General features: G+C 40.8%; 1 protein-coding gene across 2 annotated transcripts in view; it reads left to right on the forward strand.

The window, feature by feature from the left end:
* r3hcc1l (R3H domain and coiled-coil containing 1-like) overlaps positions 1-26889 on the forward strand; it is a 133565-nt gene that overhangs the window by 73669 nt on the left and 33007 nt on the right. For both annotated transcript variants that reach the window (XM_078565100.1, XM_078565101.1), the window contains 3 exons: positions 3598-5003; positions 14287-14462; positions 24249-24319. In XM_078565100.1, the coding sequence (XP_078421226.1) occupies positions 3612-5003; positions 14287-14462; positions 24249-24319 (1639 nt within the window). In that variant the 5' untranslated portion in view covers positions 3598-3611. The remainder of the gene's footprint in view (positions 1-3597; positions 5004-14286; positions 14463-24248; positions 24320-26889) is intronic.

Here is a 26889-nt window from a genome sequence, read left to right on the forward strand (position 1 = left end):
GAAGAGTGATGGGAAAAGCAGAGGGTGCGAACAAGAACATGAGGCTCCAGAAGATTGCAAAGAATTAGAGATGAGGCCCAGGAGGGACTTTGAGATGGTGAGAAGGATTGTACAATCTGATTTTCATTGGTCTTGCACTTTGCACAGAATTTACAATACAGAAGCAGGCCATTTGACCCAACCGGTCAATGCTGGCATTTATGCTCTTCATGAGCCTCTCCCATCATGCTTCATCTCACCCTATCAGCCAATATTTCTGTTTTTTCTCCCTCATCTATTTGTCTAGTTTACCCTCAATGGCATCTATGCCAAATGCTTCAACCACATAATGCGTGGTAGCAAATTCCACATTCTAACCACTGTCTGGGTAGAAGAGTTTCTCCTGAATTCTTCTTTGGATTTTTTAGTGACTATCTGTAATTTATGTCCCCTTTGTTTTGGTCTTTCCGACACATAGGAGCATCTTGTCCTGTTAATCATTAAGCATGGGTTTGATGCAGGATGAAGTCACCTGCATGCTGCCTAACAATTTACCTCAAAAAAGCACTCTCCACTGCACAAGCCTCAGCCCCAAATACCATGTGACCCTTGCTCACCGTTGTCTCAAAGGTTATTTAGCATATTTGTATCCATCACTATTGGAAAAAAAATCGCACTTAACCAACACATTTTTACTAATTTTGTGTGATGCCCTTAATTCAACATCATTTCTCCCAACACATCAACTACCGGTGACAGACTTCCTCTCTTTATTACTTTACCCTGGAATTTGGCAGGACAGAACTTGTAGTTTTTTATGGTTCAAGTAGGTGCTGTTTAAGAGTTTCAGGTTACATTTTACGGAACTCCCAATGCCAAAAGATTGGGAAAATCAAATTGACAGAGGTAGCCACAAGCAAGAATTTATAGTGTATTCGGGATAGTTTCCGAGAACAATATGTTGTGGATCCAACCAGGGATCAGGCTATTTTGGATCTGGTAGTGTGTAATGAGGCAGGTTTAATAAATTATCTCAGAGTAAAAGATTCCCTAGGAAACAGTGACCATAACATGGTAGATTTTAGCATTCAGCTTGAGTGAGAAAAACTTGGGTTGGAAACAACTGGCTAAACTTAAATAAGGGTAATTACAAAGAAATGAGGGCATAGTTGGCTGGAGTGGACTGGGAAAGGAGTTTAGCAGAAAAAAATAGTTGAGGAGCAATAGCAGACGTTTAAGAAAATAGTTTGTGACTCACAACAAAGATATATCCCAATGAGGAAGAAGGATTCTAGGAAGGAGATAAACCAACCATGGTTAATCAAGGAATTTAAGGATAGTATCAAATAAAGAAAATAGAGAAAATATGAGGGTAAACTAGCAAGTAATATAAAAATGTACAGTAAGAGCTTCTTTAAATATAAAGAAAGGAGAGAGGCCAAAGTAAACATAGGCCTCTTAGAGAATGAGGCTGGGAAATAATAATGAGGAGCCAGGAAATGACAGAGGAGTTGAATAAATACTTTGCATCAGCTTCACGATAGAAGACACTAATAGTATTCCAAAAATACTAAATAATCAAGGGGGCAAAAGGCAGAGAGGAAATAAATACGATAACTATCGCTAGAGAAAAAAATACTAGGAAAACTAACGGGGCCAAAGGCTGATAAGTCCCCTGGACCTGATGGGTTGCATTCTAGGATATTAAAGGAAGTAGCTGCAAACATAGTGGACACCCTGGTAATCTTCCAAGAATCCTTAGATTCTGGAAAAGCCCCAGAAGATTGGAAAACTGCCAATGTAACACCCTTATTCAAAAAGGGAGGGAGTCAAAAAACAGGTAACTATAGGCCAATTAACTTAACATCTGTCATTGGGAAAATGTTAGAGCCTATTATAAAGGATGTAATAGCAGAACATTTCGAAATACACAATATAATCAAGAAGAGTCAGCATGGCTTCATGAAGGGGAAATCGTGTCTGACAAATTTATTAGAACTCTTTGAGGGAGTAACAAGCAGGATAGATAAAGGGGAACCAGTAGATGTAATATATTTGGATTTCCAAAAGGCGTTCGATAAGGTACCACGCATAAGGCTACTTAATAAGATAAGAGCCCATGGTTTGGGGGTAGTATATTAGCATGGATAGAGGCTTGGCTAACTATTAAAAGACAGAGTTGGGATAAGGGGGGCATTTTCAGGATGGCAATCTGTAACTAGCGGAGTACCACAGGGATCAGTGTTGGGGCCACAATTATTTGCAGTATATATTAATGACTTGGATGAGGGAAGTGAATATACTATCGCCAAGTTTGTGGTTGACACAAAAATAGGTGGGAAGGCAAGTGGTGAGGATGACACAAGGAGATGACGGAGGGATATAGGCAGGTTAAGTGAGTGGGCAAAAACTTGGCAGATGAAATTTAATGTGGGAAAATGTGAGGTTATGCACTTTGGCAGGAAGAATAGGGGAGCTGAATATTAAATAGAGAAAGACTGCAGAAAGCTGCAGCACAGAGGGTATTGGGGTCCTTGTGCATAAATCACAAAAAGCTAACATACAAGTTCGTATACATATAGGGAATGCAAATGGATTGTTGACCTTTATTTCAAAGGGAATGGAATATAAAAATAGCGAAGTCTTGCTAAAACTCTACAAGGCACCAGTTAGACCACACCTAGAATATTGTGAACAGTTTTGATGCCCTTATCTGAGGAAAGATATACTGGAGGCAGTCCAGAGAGGGTTCACTAGGCTGATCCCGGGTATGGAGGGATTTTCTTATGAGGAGAGGATGAGTAGATTGGGTCTGTACTCATCGGAGTTTAGTAGAATGAGAGGCTGCCTTATTGAAATATATAAGATTCTCAGGGGGCTTGACAGGGTAGAGGTTGTTTCCCCTTGTGGGAGAGTCTAGGACCAGAGAGCTTAATCTCAGAGTAAGGGGGTGCCCATTTAAGACAGAGATGAGGAGGAATTTCTTCTCTCAGAGGGTAGTGAATATGTGGAATTCTTTACTGCAGAGGGCTGTGGCGACTGGGTCGTTAAGTATATTCAAGGCTGAGATGGACATATTTTTAATCAGTAAGGGAATCAAGGGTTATGGTGAAAGGCAGGAAAGTGGAATTGAGGATTATTGGATCAGCCATGATCTCATTGAATGGCGGAGCAGACTCGATGGGCTGATTAGCCTACTTCTGCTCCTGCGTCTTATGATCTTATAAAACTAAGATGTGTCTTTATGGTAGATTGACAATGGGAAAGGCAGGCTATCCTTTTAGTGTGTTTGAATCATTTTTTTTCAGCTTTGCACATGAATTTCAAAAAAAAATATTTTGACAACGTCCGCCTTTCAAGCTGAAGATCTAAAATTGTGTGTGCTGATCCTTCTGGGAGAGCAGCATGAAAATATTAGAGAGAAATAACTACTCTACTGAAAGGAACCACTTCAATTTAGGCGAAGGTTGCCGTATTTAACTATTGCATTAGGAGTGCCAACATCCCCTTTTGTTCAGCTTGACAAAACTCTTATTTTCAGGAGCTATTGCAGTCTATTGTTAATGGAACAGCGGTGAAGTGGATTGAACATTTGACTTTTATTTTGTTGTCTTCCAGATAAGAAAAACTCTATGGAGCAGGAACATGACAAGAGCAAACCACGGTCAAAGAGGCCAGACAAAGCTCTGTACGTTCCCAGAGCTCGACGGCATCTGAGCGTGGAGCAGCAGCTCGATTGTGGTCCCAAGCAAGAGGGAGAAGCCCGAAAGGTGCTCACAAACACGATAAATGCGGTAGAAAAGAGTGAAGCAGGTGCTGTTCTAAAGGTATCTTCTTGCAATGGCTTGAGAGTCCCCCACGAGCAGATGCGTGCAGAAACCAACTTGCCTCAACAAGAAGAAAGCAAAGGAGAGCGCAACAACAAAGATTTGAAAAAGAGGCAAGCCATGAACTCTGTACGAGGGAGGAGATCAGGTGAAGGAAACAGATCGGAATCAAAGCACTTAAAAGGAAGGAAGGTGACCCAGCAAAAATGTAGGGCAGGATCAAACAGTAGTAAATTGCACAGTAGAGAGAAAGAACTGATGCATAAAGAGGCAATGTCAGAAAAATGTAATAATATTGATGTAGCAGCAAACGGTTTACTTGAAGTTACCAGTTCAATGGCTGAAAGTAATGCGGAAGGAATGAAATCCAGTTACACAGAAATCCCAGACCTTGCTCAACAGATTACAGCAAATACATCTGATGATGAACAGTCAGAACACAGAAATAACAACAGTCCCAATGATGTAGATTCAATAGCAAGAGAACTTGAGACTGATGTAAACAAATTTCTACATCCAAATGCTGCCTCTCTCTTGAACAGAAATTGTGATTCTGACTATTTTCTTAAGACAAATGAACTGGTATCTTTTAAATTAGCCATCTGCAAATGCTCAGATTCTGTGAAACATACTGTATTAGAATGCTCAAAAGGTGTAAATGAGGCACAGCAGATGGAAAGAAGCAGTAGACAATATTCATGCACTGAAGCAGCTGAAGTAAACAGTTCTTACAAGACCGTTGCTGTGAACAATGCAACAGAGCATGAAACTAGGATAGATAATGACTCTTTCTCACGGGGAACTGAGACTACGTTTCTAAGGGAGATCAGCGTTACTCCACCCAACACTTCATTTGGAAATGTACCATGCTCAGAATTCCCAAGTTCCACGTTCGTTGCCCTTACAGCCATGCAAGAAGTGCAGCGAGAAACTGAAGAGGCTGGGCCCTTAAAAGAAGAAAGCAACATTACAATGGACCTGACAGAAAATAAACCTGTCAGCACAGAGGGGGATGCTGAAATTGGTGGTGTTTTGCAAAGTGTTAACCAAATCTCACTGGATTTGGGCCAACTAACCACTGACACAGAAGATTCTGAGTGTGTTGAAACACCAATTCCTGAAGAAACTGAGGATGACTCTTGGGATGCCCTTTTCAATGATGATGGAGATTGCTTAGACCCTCATCTCCTAGAAGAGGTAAAGGATGCTTTTTTATATAAAAATTTTTTTCTTTTCCGAAATGTGATTAGTAAAATGATTTCCTAAGTTATATTTTATGCAGGAACATTTGATTATATTTCCATATTCGCTTCTGGAAATCTTAACTTTGGCGGCAGGCCATATGATGCTATGTTCGTGGTTTTAAAAAAAAATTTGCTCTTAGATGTGGGTGATGTTGGCAAGGCGTTATGGCACAGCCAATAGTAAATGCTGAGTTCAAATCCCAAAGGGAAATTTGAAACAACTGTCACAACTTGCTTTGCAATTTGTGTAAATTTTGAGATGCATGCCCTGAATTCAGTAGTAATAAGACCACCAAGTCTTTTAGGTTTTTACAAAACTAAACTAAACGTTTATTAATAGAAGGAATGACTTCAAATACTTAAATCTACAAATTACTACTATGATCATTTCTAAATCCCCTAATCAACCTAACTCCCAGTTACACTTTTGTTAAGGCAACAGTAAGACGCACAGATTTTAAAAGACCCGGGCAAAGAAACATGATACCCTGAACAAGTCGACTTCCAAATGAATTTTCTTAACTACAGTCCTTTGAAGACAGCAGCTTGAGGCATAGATACTGAGGCTTTTTCACACACTTGTACGATCATAAAAATGCCTTCCCTTACACACAGCCCTTGCTCCTTCTTTATACATATCCTCCTCTTTGAATGCAAATACCCATTGTTTCACTGTATCTTTGGACTTTTATCTCCCTGATAATAAAACCTTCTCATAGCACTAAGTTTTACCAGTTATCTTTGGGATAAATAAACACACCATTTCTAAACTTCCCCATGTTTATCTAGTTAACATTGGGAAGGTGATGGCGCAGTGGTATTGCCACTGGACTAGTATCCCAGAGACCCAGGGTAATGCTCTGGGTTCGAATCCCACCATGGCAGATGGTGGAATTTGAATTCAATAAAAATCTGGAATTAAAAGTCTAACGATGACCATGAAACCATCATACAAATCACTAATGTCCTTTAGGGAAGAAAACCTGCTGTCCTTACCTGGTCTAGCCTACATGTGACTCCAGACCCACAGCAATGTGATTGACTGTAAATGCCCTCTGAACAAGGGCAATTAGGGATGGGCAATAAATGCTGGCCTAGCATTTCAAACCCTAACCTCTCTTAGATCAAAGCACTAGCTGCCTCTGATTCAGTTAAATCTCACACACACATCCCACTATTAACTCTCTTTTACAATAAATTCCAATAACATTATGAGAATTATTATATCTTCCTGACACAAGGTCACATTTTTTTGTCCAACCTGGTTGCCCTAAAAAGTAATGGTGGGCTTTCGTGAGCCATTTCAGACCGTTCCATGATGGTGCTAGGCAGAAAATTTGACCTATTGATAATGAAGGAACATCAGTATGTGTTAAACTCAGGTATGTGTGATATTACAGAGGTACTTGAAAGTTATGGTGTTCCCATGATCTCGCTGCTCTTGTCTTGGTGGTGGAGGTGACAGAGCTGGAATGTGTTGAAGTAAGCTTGGTGGGTAGCTGTGGAGCATCCAATAGACAGTACACCCTGCAGATGTGGTATAGTTTTGGCAGAGGGAATGGATATTGAACTCTGTGGCAGGAGCAAATTGATTTGTCTTGAATGGTGTTAAATGTCTTCAGTGTTGTTGTGGTTTCACCTAACCAGGTGACTGGTGAGTATTCCATTACACTCCTGAGGTGCATCTTGCAGATGGTGGAATGGCTGTGTGGAGTCCAGATGTGATTCACTGTTTGGCGTGCACTCAGTCCCTGGCCTGCTCTTGTAGCCAAACTGTCGATGTGGCTGATCCAGTTGACCTTCTAGTCCATGGTAAGCCACCAGGATATTGATGGAATGAGGCATCAGCTAATGGTGGTATCATTGAAGGTCAGGGAAAGGTTTCTTGGGCTTGTTCTTCAAGATGGCCATTGTCTAACAGTTGTGAGGCAGGAATGTATCTGCTATTTGTCAGCCCAAGCCTGGATCTTATCCACTTTCGACTGTAGGCTGGCATTGGGTGCTTCAAATTATGAACAATTTCTTTTTAAACTGGGAAGAAATGAAAAACATTTGGATCATCTGCAAAGATGATCTCTGAGGCAGTGAAATGGTATCCAAAGACCTAGAGGGACAAACAAATAGCCCAGTAAGACAGGGAAAAGACAGGGGATGTTCTAAAGCTCCATAATGGGAAGGAATAAAATGAAAGGTACTTGGAATGTAACATTTGTGAATGCCATTTGGTGAAGGGTAGTAACTGGAGCCAATCTTTACTCGTACATTTACTTACAGGCTGAAATATTATACGCACCTTATAGCTAGATTACACCCCAATTTGACTGCCTCTCTTTATATCTGCTCAAGTGAAACCCAAATTAATTCGCTTTACCTGCATTAAATTAAACACAATTAACAGAGAGAAATAGTTACAGAACTGGTGTGATATCGTTCAGATCAGTACTCAAAACAAAGGTCTTTAAAGAGTCCATGATGAAGAAACATGGGATAATTACGGATGAGGAAGGTCATTCAGCACAAGTTCACCCATCCAGAATTACATTAAATTGGCTCTATTGCAGCATCCAATTGGTGTTTAAATTAATCCAGGGTTTTTGCCTACACTACTCTTATCAGTCTGCTCCATTTGTTGGTCACTCTTTGTAAGGAGCTTCCCAATATCAATGCTCCATTTACTTTCAATTTACCTTCAGGTTCAGTTTGAACTTGTCATCTAGCTCCTATTCTTGCAAGTTAATTTGAAGGATCTACCTTTTCCATGTCTTGCCTGATCCTGTATCCCTCCTTTTGGCACTAAAAGGCCCTTAAGAATTCCCGTGTAGCTTAGACATGCTATGAAACAGTTTAAAGTGATAAATCCTAGCCCTTCATCACCCATCTCAAAATATGAATTAGAAACAATCTAACAAAAAATGAATTCTAAAAAGTACGGGTGAGGGGGGTAGTAATAAGAAATACTCATGTTTTCCTATGAAAGCGTGGCCAAATAGAAGAATCAGATTGTCCCTTAGCACGAATTGGGGGAAGCATGCAGACTGCTAGCAGATGGAGCTCAACTACTTCTAGGTTTCTGGTAAATTACAGCACAAGATTAAAAATTCAGCCAATCACAATGCACAGTCCCGCCCGTTTTTTTAAAAAAAAGGTAATCCTTAAATTAACCTACTGAATTTTTTCTCAAGGTAGGCTGTTCACTGTCAATTTTAATATTTTGCTAATTGCAGCAAAACACCCATTTTAAGTTTTGCCCTCAGCTTTGCCTCCAGTTTGAGCATCAAGGCTTTCTCAGTTCAAAAACAAAGTAGATTAGATAGAGTAATGACCCTACTAATCATTCCTGCTGATGTGTTTAAGCTCCAACTTCAGGTGACTCCCCCCTCCATTTCCCCCGCTCCAGTCAAACTGAACCAATGTCAGCTTTCTTGCTTCCATTTTTATAATCTATCTGATAGATGGAAGTTGTTGTTTTATACCCCACACATACTCGAGATTTGCATATGGACCCATATCCACTTGAAATAAAGATCGCATTCATTGAATGTAGACCCTTTGCAACCAAGAGCAAAAGGTTGCTTTCATTTCATAAGGCCAGGCTCAATCTAAATCCATGTCCCAGCATTATCTAAACCCGAAGCAACCCAACCTTCAACACTAGAGAAGTTGTACTGCCAATATGTGGAATATTTTGTGTACCCTTGGTTGGTTATCTTCTGACCTTATGCATCAGACCTCCAGAATCATGTTACCACATTTAATTGCAGTGCAACTCCCATGGCCTCCAGATGTGCCTCTTGCCTTTGTCTTTGACTTCACAGGTCCTTTGAAAATGAAATACTTGTCATTGTAACTGATTTCCCAGACTGACAGTTTTCAGCACTCTTACGTCTAGCCACTGTAGAGGTTCCCCAGAGAACTCACCAACATTCCCAAGCACGACTCTTGACGAGGGATAATTGACACTTCAAAAGGGTTGTGAATCTTTGGAATTCTCTACCCCAGAGAACTGTGGATGCATAGTCATTCAGTATATTCAAAACACGATGAATAAGTTTTTGGACACTTGGATTTGAGATATGAGATTAGTGCAGGAAGGTGGAATTGGAGCAGGTCAAAGGACTGAATGGCTCACTCCCCTTCTATTTCTTATGTCCTAGGACCCAATGGTTTCACTGCTGCTGAAGCTGGGGAATCTTGAATAGTGAAACGGAAATGGATGCCTATTCTGCAGATTTTGTTAGTATTTGTTTTGAGGATAACTATTTATACAGAAAGTTCTCACTGGAGATTAAATGGTCTGTGGAAGACAGGTTTATAAGCTGGATAACCTTTGCTTGTTCAAGCCTTCTTACTTCTAAAACTAGGATTTTCAGACAATCTTTCTGCCATGATCCTTTTAAAGCTCTTTACGATGCAAAGTGATAGTTGCTCAGGCTTAATGTTTCAATGATCCAATTATTTGCCTCTTCTCTGTTCTACTGTGGTTCCACCTGGCTGTATTGAGTATGTAGGTTTGTTTTTAAAGCAAATAGGTAAATAGGCATGATAGGATTGAGTAATCTTTTTGTTAAAGCAAAACCTTCTGATTCTCTTTTAAGAGGTAAGGGCATAATGCAAATGCAGCAACATGCCTTTCTATATTTCTCATTACATGGCGAATAATTAACAGTGCTGTCCAGGATTTCCCTGGAGTCTCCAGGAATTGCAAATTGATCTATATGGCACTGCTGTGAGCATCTCAGAAGAAAAATCATGGGGGCTTTCAGAAAAAATTGAATGTTTTTCTTTTCATTTTCTTTGAACAATTTATTAGTAGGGTGGGGGGCGGGGGGTGAAGGTTGACAGTCAAGGATCACCCAGTTGTGTTAGGAAGAGTCTGTTTGTTTACTAATTGGCTGAGGAAAATGGTGAGCCATGAGAATGAAAGTGTTGAGTGATCAATGGTGGGAGGATGGGGTTAGGGTGGGCCAGTGGGATATCATCTAAGAAAACCTCCAGGAATGCTTCCATCTAGAGTTGATGACCCTAGGACAGTGCCTTGGAAAGCATTACAGGAGAGAGGTAGGGTGTGTGGCTGCGGTAGGGGTTGGCGGTTGTTGTGGTGAAGTGCAGAGGTCAAAGGCACAAAGGCAACGAGAGAGATTTAAATTGGCTTTTAAAAAGTCGCAGGGAAGATGTTGAGGTTGAGAAATTTGGGAGGGCACAAAAGCGCAGTGGCTGAAAGTAAATCTGTCAGTAATGGAGGATGTTTATGAGGAATAGCTGAATCTTGGCCGAGGTTACAACAAGGAATTGCCTCTCCCACATTAAAACAATGGTGGCGACAGCCAATGTTCCCTTTAAGATTTAGTGCTTGTGTGCAACCAGTTTTTATCAGTGCACAGTCCCTTCAAATTTTTTGTATGGCTGCGTCTGCACATTATTTCTCACAGAACAAGGCCTACACGGTACCTTCCAGGCTGCTGCTCAGCTTAAAGGGAATGGTAGTGACAACATTGGGTTGCATATTTGTCATTTTTTTGCAGTGATGTGAGCAACACTCTTGATCAGCAACTTTCATTCATATGGCTGCAACAAAGCTGGAATATTCTATCGTGTCAAAATGATAGATATGTTTTATGATGCTCTTTACAAGCTCTTCCTGGCTGTAATTTTCTTTCTAGTGTACATATTCAAAGTCAAAGCACAAGATAAAAGTTTGATAGTGAAATATTGAAGCTTTTTTCCTTCTTTGCTCTATGAAACATTCTAAGACGTCTTTCTGAAGTACAAGTTGTTGATCAGATTGGGCAATATCAATAATTGTTTTATTTCCTGGTGAATCAGAAAGAACCATGTCTGCATGTTTATTCAGCAAACTCATGGTTGCAGGGCCATTTTGTGAAACAAATATATCAGGCTTCTTGAAGGCATGCACTGGGGAACGTTTCAATCGGAAGATTGTTTAAGTACTACATTACAACAGTGACTACACTTCAAAAGTATTTCATCAGCCGTAAAATGTTTTGAGACGTCCGGTGGTCATGAAAAGCAATATGCAAATATGTCTTTTTTTTTAAAACTGGACTTATGCACGGGAATGGTCATAATGGATGAGCAATTATTTCCAAAAGAGTATTTGATAAGGAACTTTGATGCTGTTCACACACTCAGTGCTGGTTCTGAAGGAATTGTGTGGAAGAAAGAGAAAGATAGGTTCTATGTAAATGTAAATTCTTTCATGACCCCACCAGGTTCCAAAACACTGCATAACCAATTAAGTACTTTTGAAATATAGTCTCTGTTGTAATGTAGAACTTAAAGAAGCTGTTCTTTAATTTTTTTTTGTTTAAAGTTTCAGTGATCTGTTTCAGGCCCAGTCTTTGGTCCCAAGTGCCATTGGAACATTTTTCCAACTGAATGGCTGTTTATGGTCTTCATAAGTGTTGATCAAGGATCACTATCCTTCGGATGTGTTCACAGAACGTGGGCCTGGGTAGGCAATTCAACCTTTGGGATTATCTTGTTCTTGAATTCGCACATGCGTTTTCCAGAAAATGCTGCTCAGAAGTATTCAGGTATGGGAACACTTGGGTCAATTTTTCTCTTCCTCAGCCCTCTCCTATATCCAGTGTACCATGTCTAAATTTAGATGCTTCCACTGCTGCAGCTAACTCTGTACAGATAGCATCACCACTAACTGAACAATTGGAGAAGTTCTCATATGAAACATATGAAAATAACAGATAGGAAAAAACCCTTTGGTCCATCTAACTTGTTCCACGTAATTGTGATGTGTTGTGCCTCATGATACAAGCACGCCTTACCCACCTTGAGTCATGGAATCTTAGGAGAGACAAAAAGCCACCTAAAACCCCAGGTCAATTAGGGGAAAACAATCTAAAAAATTCCTCTCTGACCGCCCTCCCCTTAGATGATTGACCTTCCCCCACCTTGGGCGATTGAAGCTAGTCCAGGATACCATACTGACCCTGACTTGTATTACAGATATCTACCTCATGAGAGGCTCCTGCGCCCCAATCAGAAACAGGTCCAGCCCTCCCTTGAAGCAATTCAGTGCACACACACTGCACAAGCCAACAGCCTGCTCCAGAGCTCCACTATTCTTTGAGATGAAGGAAAACCATCCGATGTAGTGGCAATGTCACTGGACCAGTATTCCAGAGGCTCAGACACCCTGGGGACATGGGTTCAAATCCCACTATGGTAGCTTGTGGAATTTAAATACATATGAATTAGGATCTGGAATTGAAAGCTAGTCTCAGTAATGGTGCCATGAAACTATCATCAATTGTCCTAAAAACCTATCTTGTTTACTAATACCCTTTAGGGAAGGAAATCTGCTGTCCTTGCATTGTCTGGCATGCATGTGACTCCAGACCGAATCAATGTAGTTGTCTCTTAACTTCCCTCTGAAATGGCCTAACAAGCCACTCAGTTCTAGGACAATTAGGGATGGACAACAAATACTGGCCTTGCCAGTGACGCCCACATCCCATGAAAGAATTAAAAAAAAACCTTTGCGTAACTTGTAAGGGTGACACCTGGTCCTCCCTGACAGATCCAGTTGAAATAATTGGTTCACGTAAACACAATCTAATCTCTTTGTTATTTTATAAACCTCAATCGGATCTCCCCCGAGTCTGTTTTTTCAATGTATACGGGCCTAGAATTTTGAGTCGATCTGGGTAACTAAGATGTTGTAAAGCAGACATTTAGTCTTGCCACCCTCCTCTCCACCCTAACCAAAGCCTCAATATCTCCCGCCATGTGGTGGAAATCAAAATGGCTACAGTATTCTAATTGAGATCTAACCCAGGCCTTGTATAAGAACTAAATGGTATGTTTTATTTTGTAGTGAATTGTCCTATGACTAAACCAAGTACCCCAACTGTCCCAGCAGTGGCTTCACACTATTGGTCATGAACCTTTAGAAAATGATGCACTGTAACACCCAGGTCTCTTTCATTCAACCCTGGCTTCCATTCTATTCCCTCAAGGGGTGCAAGAACTTTCTGAAATTCCTGATAGACAATCCTGCTGAGTTAACCTCATCCTCTAACCTGGTGACTCCTTAAACAAAGATTCTGTTAAATTGCTAAGAGACAGCCTTCTTTCCCAGACTGTTAGAAGGCCTTCTTTGTCTAAGTGGCCATGTAGGCATACCTTTGACCATCTTGCCTATTACTGAAGAACTCCTGAATTAGCACTTGGCTGTTTTCTTTTATTGAGGCCATAATAATAATTAGAATTGATGATAGAAAGTGAGGTAAAGGCCATAACTTATTTTTAAAGCTCAATTTCCATCCTTAAAAGCCATTTGTACTTTTTTGCTTCTGTGTTTCAAAACAGCCTGGAAACTTCTCGATGTAAGTCACAGTCACGTTGTTCCTGACTGTCCATTATTCTGCATTATCATGCTGCTTCAAACACTGGTGCTATTTGTTTTTGACAGGAGGGTAATGCAGCACCTCGATGTGACACGGTCAGTAAAGAAATCCAATTAGTACAAATGTTAACATGCCAGGATCTGTTTTTATTTCAGAGGAGATTAAGTACAGTAGTTAAAATAAACATCCCCCCCCCCACCTTTGATTTGGGGCCTTTTTGTAATTACAGTTGCTTGCTGTTAGATGAATCACCTCTTGGTGATACAATTTTGTTCTAATGTGTGCGACAGTTCTATTGATGACGTCTGGATGCAGCTGGGAACCAAGTAGGTTTTACTCTAAATGGCCTGGAAAAATCTAGGTTTTAATTGCCACAGGCAATTAATATTAAAATTAATATTTTTATTTGTGGTGTATCTTTTTAGGTTGTGTTTCTTAGCAAGGTAAAGATAGCTTCCGAAATGGGAGCCAGATTTCAGGTCTCCGCTTCAGCTGGCATTTTGAACTTGTCACCTCTCCTTTGTGTTTTTTTTGGGGATGGGTATGTGCATGATGGCTGAAAGGTGGGTTATGGATGGGTTTGGAAACTGACAGCACTTGGCTAGCTAGTTAAAAGAAATTTCCCTCATCAGTAGGTTTTTCACAACAGAATCAGAGAAGCCTTCAATCTTCTGAAGAAAGAAGCAAGCTAGTGGGAGTTAGCAATTGGGAAGAGTGGAATACCAAATGAATTATAACCTCACATCTCCAGTCCACACCACCAAAAAAGTGTATGAAATGTGTGTGTGTGGCATTGAATCAAACTTTTGGTATCCTGCTTCTTGAACTTGCTTTCTTTTCTTCTTTCAGCTAACCGTTGATAACAAGCCTAAGAAGAATATTCAGGATCCTTGCTTCAACTATTACAACTACCAGCCAGCGGAACCAGACATAGATGATTCCGAATTTTCACACATTGTCGAGATCTATGATTTTCCTGCAGGATTTAAGACTGAAGATTTGCTGCGAGCTTTCTCCAGTTATCAGTATGTATCCAGTAAACTATTAATAGGGTGAAAACGGTTTGAAGTCCTTGGATGACTGCCACGTTCACCAAAAAAAGGCCCTCGATTGTTTACTTGATTCACGTTTTCATTGTTTAGTGTTTCCATGATATTATTCCACATCTCATGCGGATCACTGAGCATGTTGCAGTACACTATGTAAACAGCCTCCTGTAGCCTATTTGGTAAAAGAATTGCCCATTCTAATCCTGAGGCATCCAGACCAGAAGATCCCAAGTTCAATTCACGACCTAAATGAAGTCAGATGATTTCATTTGGAACACTATAAGTGGTCATGGTGTCCCCAGGGTGAGGATAGGAAAGGCTGGCAGAGTTGAACACTACTAATAGCCTGTGTATGGGTATTTGATGAGGACAGTATTAGACTTTGCTGTGATTCCTTTTAAGTAGATGCTCACTGCATAGACTCAAGTAGGAAAGACGGCTACATAGATGAGATACCAAAGGACTTACAGGGGCTAGCACAGCTTGACATCTTCAGGATAGACGAGAAACAAAATTAAGCTTGGATGGAGGTTGTGGTGGGGGGTGGTGGTGTGTAGGAAAGAGTGATAAGTTGAATATTATGTCTTTTGAGATGTGACTGCACAATAATTACCCACATCAAAAATGTAATTGCAAAGTGAAGTACAGAATCTTTTTCAATGGAATTGAAATGGTTCCATTACTCATACTGTACAAAAAGGATGATCCTCATTATCGTCTTCAGCCCCCTGTAGTGTTCCTGTACCCTATTCCTGCAGTCTTCTCCAGCCTTTCATTCAAGTACAGATCTTCTGCTCTCCCAATTCTGGTCAATTTTGCTCCTCTTCCTGTTCTATTAATGTTTGCTGAATTTTCATCTACATTCTGTTCCACCTTGATCTTTCTCTCACTAAACATCATTGACCTCTTTCTCTACTGTCAAAAATTTGCTCAAAGCTTACTCTTGGACTCCCAGCAGAGTCTCTCCCAATACTGAGCTGAGATGTGGTGAGAGTAGGTTGTGATACCTGGCATTCTGGCTTCACTCAATTATTTCCCTATCTTCTCTGAAAGCCCCTGATAACCATTCAGCAATCCTCCCTGTGGCACAACTGTGATCTGTCTTGCTGGATACTGAGATAACTTTCCTCTGCGGTATGCCAATTTGAAGGACCAATAACTTGCATTTCATTTTTGGTTAATGCATGTGATTTTCTTGCTCGTACCCCATTCAGTCACTCACTAAGTCTAATTGGGTGCATTCAAGGTACAGCATAGACATTCGATCTGAAATAATTGAATGGTATAGTTAGTAATTTGCACCAATTATTTTTTTTATATGAATCTGATTTGCATTTAGACTGTAGCCTTTAGGACCAGGAGGCAAAACCTTTCATCAATGCACACTTGAAGCTCTATGAGATAGTTTGTTTTAATGAATGCAGTTTAGACTTGGAGGTGGATTCTTTTGAAGGTCTAGATAATTGATCCTGGTGGAAAGGCCTTCTCATTGCAATCCTGCATTAATGTAGAATTCAACAGATATTAAATGTCTGACACTTTTAATACTCGAACTTAATTTTTGGCAAGTATAGTGTATGTTACAAAAAAAACTGATATTGACTTCATAAATCTACCATTCATCTCCTGAAGATGATTTATTATCCCATGTTTGGCTGAGCTTATTGCTGTGAGGAGAAAAATCTGAAATGCTAGGCTCATTAACTTGCATCCAAAGTGACACAAGTATTTCTGACCAATATATTGGAATCCTAACCCTTGCCTGGCCACACAAGCAGCAACTCCAAATAATTGGGACAACAGAAGGACGGGACTAGAAGCTTGGATTCAATTCTTCTCCCTTGTACCCTTAAAAAAATGATTTGTTAACTCTTGACTTTCAAGCAGCAACAGGTTCAACTAAAATAAAAACAGAAAATGCTGGAAAAACTTAGCAGGTCTGGCAGCATCTGTGGAGAGAGAGAGACACAGAGTGACCATTTCGAGTCCAATATGACTCTTCTTCAGAACAGGTTCAACTATTTTGGTTGACACTTAAAAATGCATTATAAATTTGACAGTCATATTTGCGACATTTTAATATTCAAGTTTAGAAACTTGATTGCAGCCATTTTAGGTAGTGTATTTTCTTAAGGTTGCTTTTTCCTCTGGAATCGTGGCAGCTGGTTGGAAATAAGTGAAAAAAAATATTAAATTTAGGGTTGATTTAATGGAGTATACAGCATTAGGCAGGGAAAGAGTAAAACTGAAGTCAAAGCAGAGAGGGAGAAGACTGAGAAAAGAGAACAGGATGGAAATTAGTGAAGTGCTTAGCTTTATTTCACGTTTATGTAAAATTGAGTGTTGCATGTTCCCTTTCAATAGTTTGAGTTCTTGCAGTTATATTCCTCCAGATCCAGGAATCATTTTGATTTTTTGTTTACATTATTACAAGTATTTAAAGGTTGAAAATTTCTCTTCCTCACTGGTCATTCTCATCCATTAGAATTTGCATACGTGGCAAGAAAATCACTTGGAAATGGTTGATGGTTTTTCTGATTTATTTACTTCGGAATCTTCATGTCTAGAATTTCTGACAAGTCATAAATAAGACTTTCTTTGGTCCCCTCAGCCATTTGAGTTGCGTCATTTTTTTAAACCAAAATTCCAGAATACTTGCACTAATTTGACGGCTCTGTTCGTTTTTTTTTGTTCTATAAATATTTTCTTTGCCTTGTTTTTATTTTTTAGTTGATGCTCCCCCAGTGGCTCAGCAAATGCATCCTGCAAGCAGCTGCATTATCACAGGCCAAGCAAATTCAATCTTTGATTCATTGCATTGAGCCAACTGATCCCAGAGAGGTTGGTAGTAGGGGAGCCAGCACTGGTCTCAATGTCCCCTGGTTCAGGAACAGCAGCCCCTCGGGCCTGTTCCGCCGTTCAGTGAGCTCATGACTGACCTATATCCTAACTCCATCCTCCTGCCTTGGCTCCTAATCCTTTAATACCCTTGGCTGGCTTAGTTAGCAATCTCAGACGTAAAATGATTAAATTATCATCTACTGCTTTTTGTGAGAGTTCCACAATTCTGCCATCCTTTACAATATTTCCCAGCCTTTCTTGAATTACACTGCTGCTTTTGATGCCATTCCAGCAACCTCTGCTGAAATTGTGCAAATCTGGATGTCGGGTGAGGACAGAATTGAGCTTAGTGAAATCTAGAAGCTACCAGACTGATGTCGGGGTTGAAAGTGCTCCCAAATGAACTCAGTTGACTGGTAGATTTATCAACTAACCTATGCGACTTGAGCTGATGGATCACTGAGCACATTCTATAACATGAATGTATATTTATTTGAGTCTGTTTGAAGATTCCCTTTTAAACTTGCCACTTTTAGGCACATCCGTGTGAAAAAAGCGAGGTTGGCATCACCAAGTTCAAGGAGTTTTTTTTTTAAAAATCACATCAGATTTTCACCTGTGACCATAGGGGATATTCTGTTTTTGAATGTTTACATTTACTGATCACCTTATCATATCAAAACCTTTCAAAACACTCCACACAATGAATTATTACTGGAACACAGCAACTGTTACCTGGGTGCAAACAGCTATTATTCTAGGCCAGGAGCTAGGTTGTTGAAACAAAGGCAGAAAATTTTGGGAATGCACAGCAGTTCAGTTAACATTTATAAGGACAGCAATTTGTATTTATATAGAGCCTTTAACATAAAAGAAATATCCCTCTAACAACATCATTTTCACATGGTCCATCTCTGACACTTCCCTTCCCTTCCTTGACCTCTCTGTCTCAATTTCTGGTGATAGACTGTCCACCAATATCCATTACAAGCCTACTGACTCCCACAGCTACCTCGACTACAGCTCCTCACACCCCGCTTCCTGTAAGGACTCCATCCCATTTTCTCAGTTCCTTCGCCTCCGTCGCATCTGTTCTGATGATGCCACTTTCAAAAACAGTTCCTCTGACATGTCCTCCTTCTTCCTTAACCGAGGTTTTCTACCCACGGTGGTTGACGTGGCCCTTAACCGTGTCCGGCCCATGTCCCGCGCATCCGCCCTCACATCTTCTTCTCCCTCCCAGAAACATGATAGGGTCCCCCTTGTCCTCACTTATCACCCCACCAGCCTCCGCATTCAAAGGATCATCCTCTTCCGTTTCCGCCAACTCCAGCATGATGCCACCACCAAACACATCTTCCCTTCACCCCCCTGGTGGCATTCCGCAGGGATTGTTCCCTCCGGGACACCCCGGTCCACTCCTTCATCACCCCCTACACCTCAACCCCCTCCCACAGCACCATCCCATGCAACTGCAGAAAGTGCAACACCTGCCCCTTTACTTCCCCTCTCCTCACCGTTCAAGGGCCCAAACACTCCTTTCAAGTGAAGCAGCATTTCACTTGCACTTCCATCAATTTAGTCTACTGCATTCGTTGCTCCCAATGCGGTTTCCTCTACATTGGAGAGACCAAATGCAGACTGGGTGACCGCTTTACAGAACACCTTCGGTCTGTCCGCAAGCATTACCCAGACCTCCCTTTCGCTTGCCATTTCAACACTTCACCCTGTTCTCATGCCCACATGTCCGTCCTTGGCTTGCTGCATTGTTCCAGTGAAGCTCAACGCAAACTGGAGGAACAGCACCTCATCTTCCGATTAGGCACTTTACAGCCTTCTGGACTGAATATTGAGTTCAACAATTTTAGATCATGAACTCTCTCCTCCATCCCCACCCCCTTTCCGATTTCACCCCCCCCCCCTTTTTTTTCCAATAATTTATATAGATTTTTCTTTTCCCACCTATTTCCATTATTTTTAAATGTATTTCCATCCATTGTTTTATCTCTACCTTTTAGCCTTTTTCGATTCCTTCACCCCACCCCACCCCCACTAGGGCTATCTGTACCTTTCTTGTCCTGCTTTCTACCTTTAATTAGCACATTCCTTAGATAATATCACCACCTTCAACACCTCTTTGTCCTTTTGTCTGTGACATCTTTTGGTTATCTCCACCTATCACTGGCCCTCTATCCAGCTCTACTTGTCCCATCCCCCCTTAAACCAGCTTATATTTCACCTCTTTTCTATTTTTACTTAGTTCTGTTGAAGGGTCATTCGGACTCGAAATGTTAACTGTGTTCCTCTCCACAGATGCTGCCAGACCTGCTGAGTTTTTCCAGATATTTTTGTTTTTGTATTGGATTTCCAGCATCCGCAGTTTTTTGCTTTTATCCCTCTAACAAGCTTTGCAGGAATCATTGCTGGAGCTTCAACTTTTTACAATTTATATAAATGACTTGGATGAAGGTACTGAAGGAATGGTTGCTAAATTTGCTGATAACACAAAGATAGGTAGGAAAGTAAATTGTGAAAAGTATGTAAGGAGACTACAAAGTGACATAGGTTAAGTTGAATGAGCAAAGATCTGGCAGATCGAGTATAATGTGGACAAATGTGAAATGGTTCATTTTGTCAGGGAAAATAAAAAAAGAAGCTTATTATCTAAATGGCGAGAGATTGCAGAGCTCTGAGATTCGGAGGGATCTGGGTGTCTTAGTGCACGAATCACAAAAGGTTAATATGCAGGTACGGCAAGGAATTAGGAAAGCTAATAGAATGATATGATTTATTGTGAGGGGAATTGAATACAAAAGTAGGGAGGTTATCCTTCAGTTGTACAGGGCATTGGTGAGACCACATCTGGAGCATTGTGTACAATACTGGTCTCTTTAGTTAAAGAAAGATGTAAATGGGTTAGAAGCAGTTCAGCGAAGGTTTACTAGACTAATACCAGGAATGGGCAGGTTGTCTTATGAGGAAAGGCTGGACAGGTTAAGCTTGGACCCACTGGAATTTAGAAGAGTAAGAGGTGGCTTAATTGAAACCTTTAAGATCCTGAGGAGTTTTGACAGGGTGGATGTGGAAAAGATGTTTCCTCTTGTGGGAGAATCTAGAACTAAGAGTCACTGTTTAAAATAAGGGGTTGCTCATTTAAGGTAGAGATGAGGAGAAATGTTTTCTCTGAGGGTTGAGAGTCTTTGGAACTCTCGTCCTCAAAAGGCAGTGGAAGCAGAGTCTTTGAGTATTTTTAAGTCAGAGCTAGATAGATTCTTGATTAATAAGGGGGTGAAAGGTTATTGGAGTAGACAGGAATGTGGGATTGAGGTTATATTCAGATCAGCCACGATCTTAGTGAATGGCAGAGCAGGCTTGAGGAGCCGAGTGGCCTACTCCTGCTCCTAACTCGTATCTTCATATTATAAAACAAAATATGACACTCAGCCATATTGGGGGAGATGACTGGAAGCTTAGTCAAAGAGGTGAATTTAAAGAAGCATCTTAAAGAAGGAAAGCAAAGCAGAGACTCGGTTTAGGGAGGAAATTCCAGAGCTTAGAATCCAGGCAGCTATAAGCATGACTACCAGTGGTGAAACAATTAAAATCAGGATGCTCAAGAGGCCAGAGTTGGAGGCGTGCAGATATGCAGAGGGTTCTAGGGCTGGAGGAGTATACAGAAATAGCTGGGGGCATATACAGAATTGCTGGGGGCAAACCCATGGTGTGATGTGAAAACAAGGGACAATTTTACATTTAACTGTAGCTTATCGTTAGAACTCTTAATGAGCAGTCGCTTTTTTAGCTGGCATTGTTTAAAGGGATGTGGCAGGGTGGTAAATCTCTGCTCCTCTTCAAGTCCTCCCTTAACAAGATCTTTAATGTCAATCTGAATGAACGAAGGAACAGGGAGACAGTCCCCTGGTTTTAATATCGTACCAAAGTACAATGGAGCCCACTCTGAGTACTGCATTGCAGTGTCAGTCTAGGTTATGAGTTCAAACCTGGGATAGGGGCTCAGATGTACAACCAGTTGATGAAGGGCAGTAGATTTGCCAACTGTTAAAACTCTGAAGTGAGCTCCCGATGAGCTTGAACCTAAGCACAAAAGATCCATTAAGCTGCCATTTAATTGACAGTTTTTCCTCGACAAAGTCACCGGGATTATTGGTGGGAAATGCACATATTATACTGATGCAGTAGTGGATATTCCTTTGAATTTTAATTCCAAAAATAAACAGCCATGTATTGTGAAACTGGAGTAAGTTATAGGCAGGATCAGGTAGGGAGTAGCAGATTCCTTTCATAGAGAGCCAGTTGGGTTTTTACAATAATCTGGCTGCTTTCATGGTGATTATTTTCCTGATACTAATCCACAAATTATCGGTATTATCGAATTCAACTCTCAATGTCTAGGCTGTTAGCCCTTTATTATACTTACTACATAATTGTGCCCTAGGCACAAGGCAGGTTAGGGCAGATAAACCTCACTTGAACTGGTAAATTGTTGCTCCCTCACAAGAATCTCCCCTGAATTTTCATACTGCTTAAATGACCTTTAAATTATTGTGTGTCTAAGGCTAAAAATACCCAGCTGCTTGGAATTAAGTAAAACTTCACATTTTTGAAGTTAGCGTTGAGGAATGCAATAGCTATGGTTTATTTTGTAGCCGACATTAAAGTACCCCAGGATATTTGCGTGGAAGAAAATCCCTCCTGGTTTAAAATGGCATTTTACATTGACTATGCACAGGGCAAAGAGATGTGTAAAATTAAAGAAATTGGTTTATTAAGCTGTCACCGGCAGGCAGTTTAATGGAAGAATTTTTCTTCAACTTTACACATGAAAGAGAATTGCCCCCTTCCTGCCCTTTTCACTGCTTTTCCTGAGGTACAACAATTTCAATAAATTACTCATTTTCTTTCTGCGTACTTACTACGAATATTGGTAAAAGTGCCCATGCACTTTGACTGGAACACTGTGGTCACCACAGTTGCTGTTCCATTTGGGTTTTCACCTGCCAAACAACAGGGGATACGCGATGTGGCTGAGGACCTGCACTTTAGTTCTAGCCTAAAGGTGATCACTTCTACCCTGCTCTTGCCTTCCTCTACTCTCTGGAATTTAATTCAATGGGGTGAACTTAATGAGGCTGTTCCCTTGTGTCAGAGGAAATAGCAAAAAAACTCAGGCTCGAAAGCTGGAAGGTGATGGGGGACAGTAGAGGGGATTTATATATGGCTTACTAACAGTTAACCCGTGTTCCAAGTTAACTCTCACAAATGTATTACAAGGGGACATGAAGGTAAACTAGTAAAAGGCAACAATACTAATGTCAGCAAGCACAAATCATGATTAATACCTGGACTGCCTGGTTGGGTACTGGAGGCAAAAGCTTTCAAAGCACCCAAGAGCTTGTTAGCTGCAATGATGGAAGGGAGAGCACAAGTTTAAATGTAAGAAGGACGTATATGGGTCGATTGGCATCCCTTATCAGTAATTACTGTTTGGCTTTTGTGACCTACGAGGATTGTTGACGAACTTTGCAACTTTACACACAAGCTTGGTCACTCTGCAGCGCTTAAAAAGGTTGCCTAGGAATTTGGGGATTTAGATCCCAGTGTGGTGAAATATCAGCAAATGCAGTATTTGCAGCCCTGACTAAATCCAAGTTGACACTTCAGTTCAGTGTTAATAGAAACATGCACTGTTCAAGATCCTGTTCTCATTTCCTTGTCCAGGTCAATGTTAACAGAGTCCATGATGCCAGTCAAAGAAGAGCAAGGAATTCTCTTGATAACCTGGCCAGCATGCTTCCCTCAGCCCGCTAAACCAAAAGTAGTTGTTTGTTTCATTGCTGTTTTGTGGATCATTGCCGCGCACAAAACAGCTGCTGCCACCAACAGTTGCCAACTGCAAAGTAATTCATTGTGAAGTGCTTCTGAGTGCTGATAAGGTGCTATATAAATGCAAGTCTGACTCTCTAATCAAGCTGTATTGTGTATTGCACAGCATAGCATGCCATTATGGTTGGGGGGTTACAAGTTCAGCATTCAGTTGTGCAAAATTAATTTCTAAATGCCTTGTAATTATGCCATTACTTCAATAATCAGATTCATTGCTGTCGCAGTGTATCACTTGTTATATTTGTGCTAGGAGGAAGATAATCAGATTTGACAATTCCAGCTGTATTGCCATGCCTGTGAAGTTATCAATCTGTTGCTAATTACTTCTTTTCACATCTTCAAGACTTACAATTTCGACAAAATAAATCACAATTAATGTCTTTCTCTTTTTTCGTTTGTTTGCCATCTTGTGGAGTGCATTCTTTGCTGCTGAGGCAGATAGGTAGGTGAGCAGTTGGCAAAGTGCTTCAGTATGACTCAGAAGATACACAAGCAACTTCTAACCTTACCCAATGATTCCCCCTGTGGGGGACCTTGCTATGTGCTGAACAATGGCTATATTCCAATTTGGCTCACTGTTTATGTCTCCAAATTTTCTCCCTCTTTCTTTTCCTGTCCTCCCCACACTGGGGTACAGTTCCACTGGCCCCATTGACCTCCTATACTCCCTCTAACTGGCCTCTCCTCGCGTGAGACTAGATGGTCAGTGTTGGTACTCAGAACTGAGCCAATTCTGTCCTCGCCAATACAACCTTGGCTGATTCCCCCTTCCCTAACCCAGGGCGCTGAAGCCAATTAGCTGCTAGCTTAGTTGAATTAAGTAAATGAATGTAAACTGAGACTAAAACCAGGCACTTTCAGTATGGCCCAGCTGTGGGGTGTCTTTGTTAACTGTGACACTGGAGAGCCTTGCCTTTTTGTCTGCATGGATTTGTATAACTCTTAACAGTTTTGATTCTAACAGCTATTTCATTTCTTTTGTAAATGATCTAACTTTGAGTGCTTTTTATTTGGTAGGAAGAAAGGATTTGATATCAAATGGGTGGATGACACACATGCTTTAGGCTTGTTTTCAAGTGCATTTGCAGGTATGTTTTGAATTTGCGTTGAATTATATTAAACTTATCCAAAAGTTACCTTTTTTTCCTCTACAACACCAAGCAATCCTCTTTTGAATTTGGTATCTTTACACTATTGTACACATGCTCAATGGTATCTTGACTATTACATTTTGTTTAGTTCTTCCAGTTCTGATGGTAGCCCCATCTCTAATTCAAGGTAGCAGAGTAATGAATGCCACTACTTTTAAGGGTTTGTGTGGCAACCTTCTTAAAAATGGCTGCCCAGACTTCCCATTGCTGAGTAGTTCTGCCTACCTTATATAGCTGCAGCTTCATTATTGTTTTTTTTTTGCTTCCATTCTCTTTGCATCAACACGTGACCCTTGCTTCTAATCAGTTCTGTTTTCTAGTCCTCTCCTTTCTCTCACACCCGAGGAGGGAGAGAGAGAGAGAGAGACATTGCAGGCTTGTGTCATGCAACCATCAGGGCCTTTTCCGTTTCCTAACTCCCAGCATGTTGCCTGTCACTGGGAAGGAGAATGGGACCAGGACACTGTTTGACAGAGGCCACATAATAGAGCAAGAGGGAATCAGGATGAGAGGCTTGGAACTGCTGGGGAAAAATGCCCAAAGCTTTGTGAAAAGAAGAAACCGAGGAAGGTCAGGTATCCTGCCTTGAAGGATTTTTTTAAAAAGCACTCCAACTAAGATTAAACCGAAGGTCACATGCAAAAGAACAGTGAAGTTATAAATATTTTCTTGTATTCCCTTAGTGGTTTTCCTTTTTGGATTTTGCAATTTTTTTTTAAACCACTCGCTTGCTTGTTGTCCCCATTTTTGATGTGTGTAAGTTTGCATGCAGGTTAAGTGTGTGTAAATGTCTATCTACATGTGTAGTACAAATATAAGGAAAGTACCCAAGAAGTAAGAAAAAAACCTTTTCAGTCTGGTAAAATATCAATAATTTGGGAGTATTAGAAGGTTAGTTGAACATTGCATTAGGTTCACCCAGCTGTTGTTTACTGATAACAAGAATGTACCTGATGTTTAAATAAATGTTTCTGATTCTTGTCGTCATCTATTTTTGCTCTTATTTTTTGCAAGCAACATGTGTAAAGTGACTAACGAGTCTTCACTTTATCATGTTTCCTTCAGAGAATTGTTTTGCACTTGTCAAGTTGAATGATGGTGGTGCTTTCCTTTTGTTTGTTCTATCAAAGGTGATTTTGTGTTAACGGAGTACCATAAGCCACAGCACTGCTTCCTTCAACAGCACCCATTACTATAAGTAGCCCATAAGCAACCCGCCCACGTTTTCATGAGTCTTAAGAACCAAGGTCAGGTCATCGGACAAACATATAAGTCAAGATTCGGATTCCTTCCCTGTTGGAAACCAGAATCACGGGTCTCTAGCCTTGATTAGAACAGTGGCAGAAAGGGAATTAAATAGGAGAGAGCAGCATGCAGAGGTTATGGATTTCTGTCTGAATGCTGCTCCTTCAGACTATTCCTAAAATGTAAGAAAGATTTCTAGGAACATAAGAACAGAAATAGGTCATTTAGCCCTTGGACCTGTTCCTCCAATCAGTTGGATCATGGTTAATCCTAGGTCTTAGCTCTGTTTAGCGGCCTTGGTTCCTTACCCCTTTAATACCCTTGCCTAACAAAATCTCAAGTTTGAAATTTTCAATTGATGTCCAGCCTCAACAGCTTTATGGGGAAGAACCTTCCAGATTTCTCCAACCCTTTATGTGAACAAGTGGTTCCTGACATCTCCCCTGAGTAGCTCTAATTTTAAGGCTATGTCCCCTCGTTTTGAACTCCCCCACCAGAAGAAATAGTTTTGTTCTATTAACCGTATCCACGCTCCTTTAATCATTTTAAACATTTCAATTAGGTCTGCTACAGCTTGTTGCCGATGGAGTAAAGTTTCCTGTGTCCCCACCCGCACTCACCCATGTACTGAAATCCCAACCCTCAAGTTTTCTTCTTCTGTACCAATCATAATTTAACCAATTTCCATACCAGTCAGCCTTATCGCATTAATTAGTTTTGAACTGAAGTGGATCGAGGCTGTCTTTTTTTATGCAGTACCCACACAGGCAGCATACAGAGAGAGAGGAGACTTAGGTTCGTGTGCTGGCTGCAAAGTCAGGCTTCAGGACTAAATGAACGCCAAGGCACCCTGGCTCCTGTCCTTCCTCCGGAGAAGCATTGCTCCAATTTGCAATATTGTGAGAATGAATATAAGATAACAGATGACTGCCAGGGTTCTGAAAAACCATATTTCACTTGGGTGGGCATAAATTGTAACAACGCAGTGTTTGTGTGGTTTACTAACAGGAGCAGACTGCAGGTTTTGTCACAGGCATACCTTTGCTCCTGCTCCACTGGCTGGCCTGAATAGTAAGTGGAGATGCACTGAGCCACTCCTCTGCCTGAAATCATCTGCATTATGGCAGTAAGATAAAGGCAAAAATGAAAATATTAAACAGGCCCAGCAGAAAATGCTGGAAATGCATAGCAGATCAGTCAGCATATGAAAGGAAAAGATGTGTCAACATTACTGGATTCTAGCCGAAGCATAGTTAGGAGCA

Source organism: Cetorhinus maximus, chromosome 20 (assembly GCF_964194155.1).
Source record: "Cetorhinus maximus chromosome 20, sCetMax3.hap1.1, whole genome shotgun sequence".
Lineage (NCBI taxonomy): Eukaryota > Metazoa > Chordata > Chondrichthyes > Lamniformes > Cetorhinidae > Cetorhinus > Cetorhinus maximus.